This window comes from Urocampus carinirostris, chromosome 13, assembly GCF_059441175.1.
Source record: "Urocampus carinirostris isolate Australia breed hairy pipefish chromosome 13, RoL_Ucar_1.0, whole genome shotgun sequence".
NCBI classification, from domain to species: domain Eukaryota; kingdom Metazoa; phylum Chordata; class Actinopteri; order Syngnathiformes; family Syngnathidae; genus Urocampus; species Urocampus carinirostris.
In genome coordinates this window covers 15,695,921-15,713,675 of record NC_142361.1, presented here as the reverse complement: position 1 = coordinate 15,713,675, position 17,755 = coordinate 15,695,921, and the positions used below count along the sequence as shown (strand labels likewise).

The window sequence follows — 17,755 nt, the reverse complement described above, 5'->3', positions numbered from 1 at the left end:
GTTTTTTTTCAAGGATTTATAGTTACATGTTTGTGTTTTTCCCCTTTGTTATTTAAGTGATGTAGTGTTTGGCCAACCACAATTGTCACAATCCGGGTTTTAGCGGCGCCGAACAATCAGAGGCGCGTTTTAACCGCACTAGCCAATAAAATAAGGTAAAGTTTGCAAGCAGCCCGCTATGCCACACCCTAACAAAGCACCACAGAAGAGGGCAGTTTCCTTAAGGTTGTCACTGTGATTCAGTATTAAAAAACTAAACTCGCACAGAAAATACACTTTTCTTTAAAAATCAAAAATTGGATTGAAATTGTAATACTGGTCTGAAAAATCACAATGATGTTTTCTTCCAAAATCGTGCAGCCTCTCTGCTTATTACCAGTAGTTAAGCAGCGCTCAAAATTCAAAATGTTTTGAGATAGATGTACCGTAAAATTCAGACACACTTGATTATAAGCCGCACCCAGTACATTTTTAAAGGAAAAAACATTTTGTACATACAAAAGCCGCACCTGACTTTAAGTCGCATGTGCCCACATTGATATTTACAAAGAAAGACGGTACACAGAAAAAGTTTTAATAATATACAGTACCTTAACCCCTTAACGTTCTGACGGCCTACCCAGACTTTTTGATAAACATACATGTCTGTATGATGTCACCAGTCCTTGTAAAGCTTAAACTCTTGGGATTCAAGATAGGATGACCATTTTTAAATCTATTCATCGGAGAAACATCAAAATCAGTCTGAAACAAGATACCCGAAGACTATAAAGCCGGTGTAACTCACCATTGCGTCCTCTGGCCGTCTCCAATTTCTTTAAATGTCCGCGTAAATGGCTTTGCTACGTCAAGGATAATCCATTGAATCAAGTATTTATTCCAAAACACCCGATAATGTAGACAGATAAATAGGACTCCGCCTTAAACATTTTTGCTTCATTGGATGTTGCTTCTTGTAATCCATTCGTCTCGCCACATTATTTCTGTTTACAAATAAACAGACTCGTAAAATTATTCCCAATATGGTAGTTAGCCCTCCCCTTTATATTAACATATATTCTATGGTGAGGGCCTGTTCAGTTAGCTTTATTCATGCTCAAAGCGCAAAGTTACGTTAATTTTACGTCTTCCTCGACACATATATCACACATGTCTCAATCTTACCTTTACTGCTCGGGGTGCCCCTGGAGGGCGTTAGAAAAAATGCATTAATTAGCCGCTTCATTGCATAAGCCGCAGGGTTGAAAGTTTGGGGAAAAAGTTGCTGCTTATAGTCCGAAATTTATGGTTTGTCAGATTCCAGAATATGATTAGCTAGCTACTTCCTGATTTGACCCTGAGTCGAAAAATCATTTTTTTGCATTCTAATCGTGAAATACTTTCCATGAATTGAAACGCGAAACGTGTGGCTTCCGGGGGTGTGGCAGGAAATCCTCATCACTGTTGAACTCCAGCTTAAGTGACAGTGCATGCACCTTAGACATAACTGGGTGATTTTCTTCCTTTGTGCAAAGTTTTTTTTTAATTTGATTTTTCCGCTCACATATTTAGTTTCTTAACTCTTAATTATTTGCCATATTATTTCCCTTAATCATTACAGACTATTTTTTTGAATAATTCTTAATTTTGTTTTTTTGTTTTGTATTCTAGATCTTTTTATGTTAGGTAAAAAATCTTGCGGAATGTCTTTATTGGACCTTTTCTTGCTGTTATGGCCCACCCTTTTCAAACCTGAACTGCAGGGGCCCCCAGTAAATTTAGTTTGAGACCCCTGACTTATGAACTTTGGTAGATTCAAACAATGCTTGAATAGCCTAGATGGTAAGGCGCCCGCTTTGAGACTGGGAGGTCGGTGGTTCGCGCCCCGGCCGAGTCATTCCTAAGACTTAAAAAGTGGTCGGCGGCGCCCTCTGTTGGCTGCGGCTGCATCGGCTCGCGACAATGGGTCAGGTGCAATCGACATTTCGTTCTGTGTACATTGTTACACAGAATGACAATACAAGGAAATTATTATTATTATTATTATTAATAGTGCTGTATCACACTGAGAGTTATTGTTTTAAGTGTGCGCCACATTCTATGTTTCTGAGACAGGGTACTGTAGGGTGCCTTTGTGCTCATATCAGCCCAGGGGCACCACATCATTTGTTTATAGAATCAATCTAATATCCTACAATGCACTTGAGCTCAGTACAATTAAGAAATGTTTGCATCGCATGAAACCTATTACTTCTAAATGTCTTATCGTATTGGTAGCAAGCAAAAGGCACAATCTTGGGGCGTTAAAATACATACATTTGACAAATCAATTACCTTTTCTGAAAACAAAATTGATTAAGTTGGTTAATACAAATATTTGTAGGTTGGGAATCACTCTCCTAGACCACAGCCAAGGATTTCTAGCTCTCGTCTGTCTTTCTGTCCCGTCCGTCATTGCATTTGTTCTCCAGGGTATGAATGAGAGAGTATGAGAGTTGCTAGCAATCAAAATTGCCCCACCCCGAATCCAAATGCTTCGATGTTCTTGCCAAAAAACAAAGACAAAAAGCTCCTACAATCAATAGGATGTGATCGCATCTTTCATAAATCATTTTGGTAAAATCCACCTTTCAATATATTACTGTCACTTATGCTAAACAATTTCACTGTGTCCAGACGCTCATGGGGATTTTTTTGGGAAAGTACATTCTTCAGCAATCCAGGTCCCAGAAATGCACTTTTTGTAAGGAAACATGGACCAGGGTAGAGACATACCAGAAAATGGCTTGTCTCCTTTGTATGATGTCACAAATTAAGGGGCGGGTATCTCTTTCAATGTACTTTGATTCATCATTTGTATTTTGAAATCTTTAACATTTTTCTTAACTTTTTCTCTCGTTTTCAAACGAACCGCGATTCCCCATGTTTGCAGTGTTGTACCTCATATGGCAGGCTATTTCTTTATTTTTCTCTCAACGTTTTGCCTATCCTTGGTATCAACAGAACAATGCGTTATCTCTTTTTCCTTCCCCAAATTTAAACTAAACAAGATTTATGCTGACAGAGATTTAATGTAAATGCACTGAGAGTGGAGGGACATTTTGGAGAAATATACTTTTTTGGTTTGTTTTTAGATGTTATTCCCCATGTTTGTGCGGACTGACGTCTGTTCGATATTGAAGGGTGTGAGACAGACAGGGCAGGCCCCTGCCGGTTGTGGTGCTTCATGCACTGAGACCTTCTCCACTGTAACTAGTGGAGAGTCTCCTTTTAGCATTTACTTCTTCTACCTTTTTCAAGCCCCACTTACTGCAGCTCAGTTGCCTTGGATGTTGTTTTTTTGCCTGTTTACGGACCGCTTGATGACCTATACGCAGATCATTTACACACACGCACACATGTTGGACAGACACACAAACACCGTTCAATTGCCTACTTGGTCCGGCACATAGTTCCTGAATGTGTTTGTGCTGCTGCTGCAACAGCACAGTATTGTATTGGGGCTGATCCTCCAAACGTTTTGCCTTTAAGATGGACCAGAAGGGCTTGATCTCCAAATCAGCGCTCGTGATGATGATGATGATTATAATTTTTTTGCTTTATCAACCCTCCTGTTATGTCGCGGGTCATTAAACAAAATGTTGACTAAAAAGATCATTTTGGCAAATAAGACGGGCCAATATGCCTCATTTGTCATTAATAATGCTCTGAATATGATTAAATATTTTTTTCAGAAGGTGCATTGCCAGAAAAAATAGGTTTGGTGTGAGTAAATTAAATGTTTTAAGACACTGCCAGGGACCTAAAATTAAAGTCACCTTTCATTTTCAGGGTTCGTACAGGTGCTTAAAATCCTTGAAAATGCTTCATTTTAAATGTTATGCTTTAAAGGATTGTAAAGTGTTTGAATTTTGGGTGAAGTGGTTGTACTTGCTTGAAATTATTGCCATGTTTATCCACATTTTTGCTTAGAAATAACAGGTGGTGGCTCCGCAATGCAATTGAATTTTTTTCCACCCTCGTGATCAACAACAGCTGGCATTAATGTGTATGGCATTGTCCTATGAAGCGTCATTGCCCCCTATGGGCCACGTCCCAGAGGACAGGTGCATGCAACATCTTAACAGGGCACAATGAAATTTGTTTTAGTCCAAGGATTATATATCAATTATCGACATCTATTATACACCATGCAAAAATGAAGGAAGCCTTTCTCAGTGTTAAACTGTAATGGGAAGAACTTCCTGCAACTGAAAATAAAAGCTATATAAAACTGTCATTTTTACCCAACACCAATATGGGAATAAATTTGTCTCAAAATAATTTACACACATTTCTCAGATCCACAAATATATTTGAAATTAAAAATCGCATATGTAACTTGCGGATATATTTATGGCACTGCAAAATACATGATTCCCACTGGATTTCTTCTTTTTAATGGTATTTGAGAAATTAGAAAATTGGCTTTGAAAGTCCTTAAAAAGTGCTTGAATCTGAAATGTGTACGAACCCTGTACAATTATGGGCCTTGCAAAAAGTGAAGTTAAGAGTTTCCCAGTGGTAAATTGTAATGGCAAGATCTTCCTGCAACCGAAAATGTAAGCTACATATTTCTGTTATTTAACCCTTTATTTTCCTGTTAATTGACCCTAACAGGAGGGTTGAATTTGAATTGTGAATATGGATCTGGGTCCCTGCTAAAGGACCTTCTAACTTGAGGCCTCATCTACGAAACACACAGACTTAAAACACACTTGGGCTTTGCAAAACTAACATTCCTCTTATTTTTTCTAATAACGGAATGTTTCTTCTGCTTTTCTTTTGTTTTTTTCTGTTGTCAGAGTCAGATGTATTTTACTACTAGATTTTTTTTTTGTGTTGTTTTGATGTCATAAAAATCCATGTGCCATCGAACGCCGAACGGTTGTTATACCTCCTTCAAAACGATCGCTTCAGACTTAGTGCTGTTGGTTTGATACAGTGGAACACTCCTGAAGTTTAACCTTTTGCTTCTATAAGACGACTTATATATGAGAATTGTTTGGTCAGGGAATATTCTTTATTTTGATTTACAGTTTATTGCAAGGTCCTTAAAATGTGTTCATAATAGCTTGGTGACTAAAATAGTCGCACTAACAATATTGTGATTAGGGGGAGCTAATGTCGATTGCACAATGTTGTTCATAAAGGGACAGTGTGTATTGTTTAGCGCTTAATTCATTCAATAAAAAAACAACATTGATTTGAATAGTTAGCAAAAATCCATTGATTAAAATATAAAATGCATTTTCCTAAATACTCGCAGGTGGAGAAATGTGTATTTTGTGTAACATAGGGTTTACCAAGAGAGAGCTGACACGATTGTCAGCCAAGGGTACCGCCCAAAGCAAATATCTCCTTATTTACTTGTTTTTCTTATTTATCTCTTTCCTTTTTCCTCATTTCTTCTCTTTTACCTTTTGTCTCTTCTTGTTTTTCCAAATTTTCCTCTCTTCATTTTTTCTTTTATCCTTTTTTTTCCTTTTCCTCTTTATTTTCTTTTTCTCTAATATTTACCCTATTTATTAATTTATTCATTTTTCTTCCTTTACTCATTTTATCTTCATTTTATGTTTTCTTTCTTCTCTTCATTTTTGAAAATTGTCCATTTATTTTTTCTTTTCCTTTTTACGGTTTTTTGGAGAAGCAAATTGTAAAGCGCTTTGGTAGGTCTTCAGTAACTTGAAAAGCGCTATATAAATGCATACCAATGACCTTTTATTTACTTCCTTTTTTTCTTTATTGTCATTTTCCATATTTCCTTCCCCCCCTTTTTTCTTTTTCTTCCATTATTTTCTGAATTAAATGTAAAATGTTGCTCTTTGGTCGCTTTTAGTCTCCATTGTTTGTATGTTTGTGCTTTGTGGTTCTACGCAATACAGCATTATATGGTGGTTAAATATTACACACTGTCTCTTTAAGTCCCCCAACCCCCATTTGGAGTGTAAACTGATTTAAAAAGTATATATTCAAATACTTTAGGAGTTATATGTTGACCACAGTGTATTTGATCAATTGGGAATACTTTTTTTGGAGTGTTTGATTTTTGAGGTTGCACTATATCAGACCCCCAGCCACACGAGCCGCATTTCTCCATTCGGTCTTGCCTTGTGCCGACCAAGTCTGCCTTTATGTTCAAGCGTAGTGTCCATACACTATAGATCTCCATGTGCTTTAATGGCCTCCAGACCAACCTTAACTTACCGATCAAGGCCAATCAGTTTGTGTGTGTGTGTGTGAGAAAAAAGGACTTATGATCTCAATTGTATAAAAACAAAATCATGCAAGTTTTTCTTTGTGGGACCTTTCAACAATGGGGTAAGGAATGAAACAAAAACAATTCAAAAGGATGGTTTTATTTGTTAAGTATTTATTCATATCAAACTATCTGTATTGTGTGATTCAATAATTATTTATATGTCGTCCTGAAATGAATTATTTTTCTTAAGAAAACTGAGTTCTGTCTTTTGTGGTTTTTGCTCCCTGGTCTCTTTGTTACACTCATCGTAGTCATTAAAAGGACATAATTCATTCAAAACCAAACTATAGTACAGCTTACTATCAAATAAAAGTGCACTTTTTTGAATACTTGTAGGTAGGGAAATGTGTATTTTACAAAACACGAGGCTCACCTAAATTAATGATGTTTTTCGGCCGCTTTGAGTCTCTGTAGTTTGTATTCTTCCTTGTGCTTGTAGTACTTGTTTTCAGTTGCACTACATAATAGAGTGCCATCGAGAGGTTAAAAATTACCCCCCTTTTCCTTTAAATTGCGCTCCAATGTAGGAAACAAGCTACTTAGTTACTCAAAGTGCATTTTACTTAAGAGTTCAATGAAAAATTTCAAGAGCTTTAAAAAGATGATATTCAAATGTGTTAAAAGGTGAAATACAACCTAACTGTACATAATGTATATAAAAATAAATGCTGATCATAATGTTATTTCACAAATGTGATAAACACCCCAATGTACAAATGATGTTTAATATACGTAAGGATCTCCCCCTCGTGTTGAGTCGAACTTGTCTTAAACATTATTATGTTTTTTATTTTATATATGTCTACGTAGAGCAGCACGGCGCCGCAGTGGTTAGCACGTGTGTGGCACAGTTCTAAGGTCTCGGGAACCCCCTGTGTGGGTTTAAATCCAGCTACCGGACTTCCTGTGCGGAGTTTGTATGTTCTCCCTGTGCTTGCGTGGGTTTCCTCCGGGCACTCCGGTTTCCTCCCACATTCCAAAAACATGCCTTTTAGGTGAATTGGATTGACCGGTCCAAATTGTCCCTAGGTGTCAATGAGCAAGCGAGTTGTCTGTCCCTGTGTGCCCTGCGATTGGCTGGCAACCAGTTCAGGGTGTCCCCTGCCCACTGCCCGACGATTGCTGGGATGGGCTCCAGCACCCCCGCGACTCTAATGAGGATAAGCGGTGCAGCTAATGAGATGAGATATGTCTACATAATTCTGAATCAATTATTGTCACATTGAAATGTGTTGTTTGACGGTTTCATGTCAACTTTGTTAATAATGACGCGTTTTTCAAAAAAGCAAACAATAGAATAGAATAAAATAACGAATAAAAAAGAAATACTAAAAGGCTTCCTCGCGTTGTACAACGGTTTTTTTTTGTTTGGTTTGAACAAATTTATTGACACTAATAACAGAAATCAATCATGACAATCTCAACAGCAATTAAGCACATTCACAATATTATATTCCAATATGACGTTTTTAACAGCAAACACAAAGTGAGGTTTGAACAACCCTTCTCGAAAATCTTATTAGCAATCGGCGCCCGCTTTGAGACTGGGAGGTCGGTGGTTCGCGCCCCGGCCGAGTCATTCCTAAGACTTAAAAAGTGGTCGGCGGCGCCCTCTGTTGGCTGCGGCTGCATCGGCTCGCTACAACGGGTCAGGTGCAATCGACATTTCGTTCTGTGTACATTGTTACACAGAATGACAATACAAGGAAATTATTATTATTATTATTATTATATTCACAATTTCATTATATAACATCTTTGTACAACGTTTTTTTTTTTTTTTTTTTTTTTTTTTGAACAAATTTATTGACGCAAATAACAGCAAACAATGTGAGGTTTGGACAGCCGAGTTTAGCAACCTAGGGCGGTGACGCTGTCAAATATAGCACCGCCTCTCCGGCACACTATTACCCACAAAACAAACGCACTGACTTGACGGTTGCTACGTTGGTTCAAAGTTGTTATTTACGTACGGTTTATGCAGCGTATGTCTCATTGAAGTTTTTAGTCCCCTAACAGTTATAAACGGACCCAAATGAAACCTATTAAATTGGACGAGGACGAAGCAGAGGACCAAAGTATATACCAGAGACAACCAAGGCGTGAGTGGACGCTAGTTTGAGCTTTTTATCGTCACTGTGGCTTATTAGCTTTCGAATTAGCAGTGTCCTCGAGATACGCAAGTAGCATCATCCCATCTATTGAATGGTGCTTTTTCTTGTACGTGTTTGTCGATACTCCAAATAAAACAGAGATTCAGCTTATTATCCAAACAACTATTTTTGTATCAAAGGTAAATCCACCTGTTGCCATTGTATCCCTTTGCATTGGGGATTACTGTCTGGAGACAAAATGTCTTATATATGTGCGTTTTACGCAAATAAATAGAGTTGCCCTCATACCCATCTCACCTTTTTGACCCATTTTATGCCTGCAATATTATTTTATTGCAACGAATCTTTTTGGGTTTTAGTTACATTCATCCAACCATTGTATGCACCGCTTATCCTCAGTAGGGTCGCGGGGTTGCTGGAGCCCATGCCAGCCATCCCTGGTCAGTGGGCAGGGGACACCCTGAACTGGCTGCCAGCCAGTCACACGTTAGCTACATTCATTACTGCGAAATAATACTGTTTGCACAGATTTATACTTGGAAGTATAAATTGGCACATAACAACAATTAAAAATACTGTAGTATTGTTGTAGAATTCAACATTGGAGAATTTGTCGGTTCGATAGATAAGTAGATTAGGGAACAGATAAACAGAAGCCAGCGTGGAGGGAGAGACGTTTATTGCAACGAAGTTTCTCTCAGCGAGCTGTTTACAAGACAATGGTTTTAAAGCAGTAGTGACGTCTACGCTTGATTGAATACACCCCAAAAGGCTAATTTGCATGTGTCCTTCTTAAGGGCTTGCCCGTTCTGAGTAAAGGACTGTTTTATGAGTATTCCTAGTTTGAGTTCCTGTTTGCCTGTAAGCCTGTTTTTGTTTTGTTTTGTCCCTGGGTGTTGGACAATTTTGCTAAATAAAGTAACCGGTTGTTACGCGATTGAATTCTGGTCCGCTCTGCACTTAACTCAACCATTCCTGCAGTAGTATCTTATAATATTTACTAAATAAGATTAAATAAGATTTTCGAAGTTGGTTGTAGTACACTTCAGGCTATATTTTTGCAGGATTTCTTTAGCAGCGCTAGTATTAATGCTGTTGTAGTTTTGTGGCAGTATTCTTGCAGAATTTCTGTAGTTGGTCTTTTTAGAATTATATCCGTACCATATACTATGTCCTGGTTTTCAAGCTCTATATTCCGTTTTCTAGTAATTTCATAAAATTTCTGTAGTAGGATTTAAATTAACCCTAGAGGTTTAATTCTGACCCAATTGTGGAAAAATGTATCTGATAATGTTACTTCCGGCGCCGTCACGAATGGCAGCCGCTCCAGCAGCTTCCGTGTTATTTTCGCTACCTTTGTGATTTATTTATTTGTTTATTTATTTTGCTTACTTTATCAGTGCCTTGCAACACTTGGATTACTTTCTATCCTATGGATATGATTTCCAACTCGCAAAAATACGTACATTAAACAACACCACCTTCATTGGACATTACCGAATCTTACTGCATTATGTGTTCTGTGTAGCACTATTTAGTAACTCTATATAACATGCTAAAGTGGGCATTTGCACGTCACATTGGGTTTTCGTATATTGTATTCTTTTGGCTTTATTATTTTACTGTTCTCAGCTCAGGGATGCTGCTGGAAATGTGAATTTCCCTCAGGGGATGAATAAAGTATCTATCTATCTATCTATCTATCTATCTGATTAAATCGTTCACCCCTGTGTTCAGCATCTTTTTCTATAATAAAATTTTATGTATTGCGTGGTACGTATCTTCTGATTCTAAAGCAAAAATACTGTTGTATGTTTTGCACAATGCTGACAACTTTTTTTGCACTACAATGACTATTTTTCACCAAATGCATATTTACACAGACCTCAACTGTATGTAACATTTTAAATGCACATTCTTGTGTACATATTGTATTAATTATAACTATAACCTTATCTTTTCCGTTCCTTTACCTAACTCTGAAGATGGAGTGTCATGCCAAATTTAATTGTCAGTTACAATATGTGTACCCGTTTTGTAACTATGTCCGTAAAGTTATATTCCTTCTTATCATAAATGATGCATTTATATAGTGTTTTTCAAGACTATGAGGAACTCCAAAAAACACTAATGTGATGTTTTTCATACTTTTGTCTCAAGTTTTTCATATCCAATTTTCAGCAAATTATCCCTATTTAAATAACTTATGTTGTATGTTTGTCTTAGTGTTTCTTTTTCTTTTCTTTCAGAATTAAAGCAAAACAATATACTAGGTTAACTTTTTTTGTGGAATTCAGGGGCACTTAGAGTCTCGTTAAGTTTTATCGTGCTTACGTACTGAGATGTTTTAGTGCAAACAGGCGGCCCGCGACCTTGGCGTTATCAGCACCAGGGGGGGTTGAATCCGGCCCGCGACAACACTTAGTGAAGCGCAAGAGAAAAACAAGCTGTAGGCTGACATTCTTTCTCTCTCTTACCCTTTTTACATTCGCATATTCAACGAGAAATGATTAGTTTTGTTACTTAAACATTCTTTTTAAACTATTCTGTATCATTATCTTGTATTATACACTCAGTGTTTTCATTTCACCATGTACCTATGTCCCAGATGCATCATCCATGTTGGGGACGCAACCTTTTCCTGTAAATTGTCATTATCATTTAATTCCTCTTTAACAAAGATTCTTGGTTTTGCTGTATGAGATTTTATTTTTCTGCACGCCGATCTTAGCTAACGAGATTACGTCATTGTTGTTGGTAATTGGTTAAGTCCGTCTTTTTCATTGGACAAAACGGCTTTTTCCTCAATTTATTGAAGAGAGCCCTCTCTTAAATGCTTTTCTTGCACTTAACTTGGTATTTAGTTCTGTAGTTACTTATTTTTAATTGATGTAGTGTACTATGTCTTTGTTTTAAAGTACTATATTGAATCGTTAGTTTTGTGATACTGTTTAGTATACCTCCAGGGGCATTTCTCTATTACCGTATTACTGTCGTAGTATTTCTACGGTACTTTCCTTCAGCGATTTTAATTTTTACCGTGTAACGTTTTGAGTGTTAAGTGACTTAAAATTCGACTGACTCCTGCCGACACTTATGAGTGCTAAGGGTCATTTTGTCTCAAATTATTGATCCAAATCCTGATGCAAGCCAAGTTATTTTGTGAAAATGTCAAAAATTCCTACAACTGAAGATACTTACGTATTTACTTTTAGCTCGGGCGCTGGGCAATGGAGCAAAACGCGCATGTCCTGTTTATAGTTCTTAACACTAACCTAATCAAGACTTTTGAGTTTCTTTGCTACAGCTTCTGGATAAAACTTTCGTTGTCGGTTAAGGTTTTTTCCTGCGAGTTTTTATTAGAAATGTCTTGATAGTGAACCTAAATCGTTTAATTAGCTTTTTATAAAGTATTTAGCAATTTATATCCAAAACAGGTACTGCTGGTGTGACTACGCGATTGTAAACTGCAGTTACTGGACTTTTCCATAACATAACATGAGCATCACCTAGAGGCAGTGAAAAATAGTGCTTATGTGGGTACTGTGACCCCCCTTAATTATCCTGTTAAGCACTTTTATTTTGGTTGCACTCCACAGTGCAAAGACTTCTTGCGGTCAATTCATACACACTGTCCCTTTAAAAATTTCGAGTGCATGTTTCTTATGAAACCAAATTCAAAAATTATCTTTTACACATTTTCGTCACATCTCACATTTTTCTTTTTTCCTGTAATATTTTTGATTTTGGTACTTTAGAGCTTATCTACCTCAGGGCCAGTGAGCCCTTCATGAGGTAAAATGTACTTGTACTTTCCAAATCACCAACCGTTTTGGCATGTTATACAGTAGTGTCACACTTAACCGGGCCGCTGTCTCTAGGATGCGTCATGGTCTGCAACGTCGCTTTTTGGATCTCCGGTTGCACTTTCGGAACCACAATTTCCATTCGCCGCTGCGATCTCTCGAGCTCTGCTCCTTGTAACAATCATATCAGACAATTTATTATCACACACAGCTTTGTCATCCACATTTTGTTTTCCTAATTTTAACGTTACTGCCCTGTTGATCTTGCTTGGTCTCGTTGACGGTGGCAGCGTGAGCCGTGGTACCGCGGTTCAGATGGTACCATTTTGAGCTGCCCTCGACCTGGACTGCGGCCAGCGTTGCCCTCACGACGGTGTACGGTCCCTCACGCCTCGGATGGTTCCTCTTTCGTCGAAACCTTGATGTAGACGAGATCCCCTGGGACGTCTTTTCAAATGGTTGTTTGACCTTGGGCTCTTGTCTCTTAACCAGCCAGTAGATGACAGCCGTCAATTGTCTCATACAGTCTCTCAGTTCAGTTTGTAGTTGCTCAAGTGGCGGCCCCTTATAGGGACCTCCCAGATGCGGCGCTGGTCTGCCTGTTAGCATTTCATGCGGTGTTAAATGCGTGATCCAATGAGTTTGCATGCGATAACTCATCAGCGCTAACTGTAGCGCATCCCCTCAGTTGAGCCTAGTACTCACAAAGATCTTGTTCATCGTTGATTTTAATATTCCATTTACTCTTTTCCACCATCCCTTGACTTTGTTGATAAACCTCACCGAACCGTTGTTTAATGTGTAGTTTTTGTAAGATGCCCCTCACGACTTTTTGAACAAACAAATTTATCTGATATAAAGTCAAAGGTATTCCCTGTTACCTATTCTCCTTGCCTCTGGAGACACAATCACCGATTTCCTGGAAAGCAGATTCAAAATACAATTTTAGCAGTATTTCTGTGTTAAAAATAAAATAATTCACAATCCAAACGTATCAATATTCCTCAGATTTGTAAACACTACGTCAATCAACAAGATTCTAGCGTGATTCAAAGCAGACTTGTGTTTCTTAGTTATCACCGTCGACGGCCTTGGCCGTCTGGCTCAGTCCATTGTGACGTTCACTCGCAGTCTGCCGCCGGAATGTTTTCGTGAGCTATCAGTACCAGACTGACCTTGGTGCCCAGCTGTCTACCTTTTTCTCCTCGTAACTGGCTGCAATCAGCACTGTTTGAGGAAAGCCTGGATGTGCTCCAGTGTCCCCACGACCCTTCTGTAGACAAGGGCGCAGACAACGGATGAGTGAACGTCTTTGTTTGTTCTTTGCTCGTTTTTCTGTCCATCTTCAGCCCTTTTCAACGATCGTCTGACTTCTGAATCCTGTTAAATCGGTCATGTTTACAAACTCGGATGTTTAGTCTAGGTTAAATGACTGAATGAATGAATGAAGACATCACCTTAGCAATTAAATTCTTAAATTTTTCATGGTCTTCCTCAAGATCAAGTAATCTGCTCTTCATTGTATTTTGAAAAAGCTTGCCAAATTGTCCTCAATTTACCCAAACTATACTTATTACGTTTATCGGAACAAGATCTCACAAATCAAAAGGCCACACGCAAAAGGAGCACTTGACTTGACGAATTAAGTAATCCCTCCATTTTTTTATTTTTATGACACCACTTAACATAACGTTACATAAAGTAAAGGGAAACAATACACACGGTTGAGCTCAACTCACACGGAGATAGACAGAGTGGTGGGGGTAAGGGCGGGGTAAAAAACAAAAAACAAAAAACAAAAAAGACAAAAAGAACCAACGGTTTGCGCTAATAACCCACAAAAACCAAGAAGCAGTCACTCCATCATTCATCCATGCATCCATAACTCCACACCCAACGCCAAACAAAAGAAAAAACAAAAAAGACAAAAACAACAAAAGTTCTCCTCCGCACAGCGTCGTCCTAGCCCTTAAACAGTTAACTATAAATCACCCGCGTACAAAATAAGATATTTTGTTTCCTTTTTTACAAAAATACAGAATATAATTTGCATAAACAGTCAAATAAATATTACATTTCAAAAGGGTTTTCAACAAACGTTTAGGACACTTTTACTTGTATTTATTTTATTATATAATTACCTCTTTTTAATATTAAATATAAAAGCAGTAACGTTTGCTCATTGGTAACATTTTTTTAATGACTGTTATTATTTAAATAAAGAGAAATCACATTTAAGCAAGCGATGTTATCTGCCATTGAAATAAAAATCACTCAGCGAAGCCCACGACCCTGAGATTAAGAATCTCATGCTCTACCGACTGAGCTAGCCGGGCGGGGGAGAACACACATCCACAGACAGAAAGACACACGCACAATTCTCGCTAGCTGGCACACACCAACATTCCCGAATGAGACATCTCCCACACTTAAAACATGTCATCAATTCCCACACATTCTTTGTATCGCCTGTTCTATGCGAAAGTATTTTAATAATAAAACATCGATTACTGCTCATTTTTTAGCGTCGGTCTAACAAAATCAGATTTTAGAAAATGGCGATCTTTCATGCACCACACTTCTTGTTAAATGCAAGGTCACATGTCGGACTCCCAAATCATAAATCCACTAGGGAAACAAATAAATATTTCCCGTATTAACAATATATAAATCGTCTATTTTGAACTGTCACTAGCCAATGACGACGTCTTATCACAGCTTTACACAGATCTCAAGACAATCATAAATATAAAAAACCTGACGCCGCTGCCCATCTTTTATCCAGATAAAATTAGCCTTGTTATGTTTTACACGCAGCCAGTCCCATAAAAACAGGATTATCTGAGCTCATAATTCCCGTTCGGACAAAAAATCTCAACTCAGTTTACATATCTCATCCGTCCTAACTTGGGGGCCAGACTTTAAGACGGAAATCCACGTGCACGTTTTCTCATAATTTAGCTCCAACAGTGGCTCCCGTACTTCCCACGAATCCCGGACGAGCAAACTGAAATAAGGAAGAGAAAAAAAACTTTCCTTACCTCAGTCGCCCGCTCGAGACCATTCCATTGAGAAGTCCTTTCCCTTTTCCGTTTATCTATTTGCCAGATCATCACGTTGGGCGCCATTGATTTGTTGTAGAATTCAACATTGGAGAATTTGTCGGTTCGATAGATAAGTAGATTAGGGAACAGATAAACAGAAGCCAGCGTGGAGGGAGAGACGTTTATTGCAACGAAGTTTCTCTCAGCGAGCTGTTTACAAGACAATGGTTTTAAAGCAGTAGTGACGTTTACGCTTGATTGAATACACCCCAAAAGGCGGTCCCGTATCCCGAATGAGTACGTGACTGTTCCTTGCACGCCGTCTGGCAACGGTATCTTCAAGGTTACGCGACCTTTTACCCACAAGCAAGTCCTCCTAAGTTTCTACATGTGTGCAAGTGCAAATGCAAGTGTATTTGCCACAACAGTATCAGTACTGTCACACAAACGCCGCTGCCAGTTATTGCCGAGGTCTGGCTCATCTCTGAAAAGTGGTATGAGACTGTACAAAAACAGCGTGGAGAAGGATGGGTGCTGCCAGGCTGTATTTGCCCAATACACATCACTAGAAGTCGCGCCGCTAAGACTCTCAGGGTTAAGTTATCTGTGAGCCTGAGTTATTGCAGACGTACTGAAGTTTTTTTTTTCCTTATGTTTTGCGATCAACTAGCAATTTGCTAGGCGTTACAAACTCAGGTTTCGGCTAACCCTGACAACTGTGAGGAAGACAGGTTCTTTGTAAAAAAGTAAGCATGGATGATAAACATTTTAAAGTTTGTTTCAGAACGGGCCAATCAAAGCCTACAGCAAATCAGTGGTGCACTGGAGCAGCTCCACCACAATGATGATATCAGTGAAGACGATGAGCCAGTCAGATACCCTGATGACACTAAAGCCAGAGTTGGCACCCATTCTTCCACAACTGGAGAGGATCTTCTACTATGGAGCCACAAGAAGCAGAGTGAAGCAGGTCATTATTGAATTACAGTTTCTGTATTAGTTTACGGCCCTTGGGGCAGGAGTCAGGTCCCATTTCCTTGTATAGCCCTTAATCACAAAATGTCTCAAAGGACTGTACAGGTTACATTTACACCCTGATCTTAAACATGCGGGTAAGGAAAAACTCAAAACCTCAGGATGAGGAAAATAGCAAACCTTAAGAAGGGGCCTCAAAAGTGTTAATGCCACTTTCTGGATAAGCAGGGTGTAATAGAGTTAGCATTGGGTAACAATACACAAAACATAGTGAACATCAATAAAAAAATGGAACAAAAAAACATGGGGAATATGTAAAAAATCGTCCAGAAACTACATGACAGCCTGTAAAATTCTCCAAAAAGTCCCTGACCGCAACGACACGTCGAGCCCGTAAATTGTTCAAAAAGTCAATGACAGCAATGACGCAGCTTCCCATCTTTGCCGGTTGGTCGATGCAGATGTTGACACACTTCAGGTCCAAATGCTGACTCATCTCGATTAGTCCTTCTCCCTGTTAGTTACTCTATATAACACGCTACAGTGGGCATTTGCACGTCACACTGGGTATTTGTATATTGTATTCTTTTGGCTTTATTATTGTACTGTTCTCAGCTCAGGGAAGCTGCTGGAAATGTGAATTTCCCTTAGGGGATGAATAAAGTATCTATCTATCTATCTATCTATCTATCTATCTATCTATCTATCTATCTATCTATCTATCTTATCTATCTTATCTATCTTATCTATCTATCTATCTTATCTATCTATCTTATCTATCTATCTTATCTATCTATCTTATCTATCTATCTTATCTATCTATCTTATCTATCTATCTTATCTATCTATCTTATCTATCTATCTTATCTATCTTATCTATCTTATCTATCTATCTATCTATCTATCTTATCACCACCTGCCAGGCAGTCGGAAAAAGACAGGAAAAGAAATGTATGAGGTGGGCATCAATCATAAACTATAGAATAGAAGTAAAAATTCCATTGAGGTTGTATATCTTATCTCCAAAGCCAGAGCATTAGACAGTACCGAGGCACGAATGGAGAAGGTTCTCGAGCCACCAGATTTATTTTTGGCTCTTGGAGTCACAAGTAGACCAGCATTTTCCGAGCTGAGGCTCCGTGCATGAACATAGGGGGAAATTAAATCAGAAAGATAAAAGTGGGCAAGTCCATGCAAACATTTGAATGTCAGTAAGAGAACCTTAAAGTCACATCTTAAGACTGGGAGCCGGTGCAAGTTAGCTAATATAGGAGTGATACGGTCAAACTTTCTTGTCTTAGTCAGTCGTCTCGCAGACGCATTTTGAACCAGCTGCAAACTTTTGATGTGAGACATGGGGAGACCAGAAAACAATACATTACAGTAATCAAGCCAAGAAGTTATAAAAGCAAAAATCATAATCTCATCATCTGCTTTAGAACGCATCGGGTGAATCTTGGCAATATTATGGAGGTGGAAGAAAGCTGTTCTAGTAAAATTTTTCTCATGTAACTGAAACGACAGATTAGGATCAAA

General features: G+C 38.4%; 2 protein-coding genes across 5 annotated transcripts in view; both read left to right on the top strand.

Annotated features, from left to right (window-relative positions):
* tnfaip3 (tumor necrosis factor, alpha-induced protein 3) overlaps positions 1–6,478 on the top strand; it is a 33,010-nt gene extending 26,532 nt beyond the window's left edge. Inside the window, exon 9 of the mRNA XM_088351042.1 lies at positions 1–6,478. This exon is cut by the window's left edge and continues 972 nt beyond it. The gene's annotated coding sequence lies outside the window, so the exon portion shown is untranslated.
* Positions 6,479–8,217: 1,739 nt separating this feature from the next.
* The window catches only part of sdccag8 (SHH signaling and ciliogenesis regulator sdccag8), a 98,960-nt gene continuing 89,422 nt past the window's right edge, over positions 8,218–17,755 (top strand). For all 4 annotated transcript variants that reach the window (XR_015852428.1, XM_088351167.1, XM_088351166.1 and 1 more), the window contains exons 1-2: positions 8,218–8,382; positions 16,029–16,214. Coding sequence is in view for 3 of the 4 variants with exons in the window: in XM_088351167.1 (XP_088207293.1) it covers positions 8,316–8,382; positions 16,029–16,214 (253 nt within the window). In the remaining variant the exon portion in view is untranslated. The remainder of the gene's footprint in view (positions 8,383–16,028; positions 16,215–17,755) is intronic.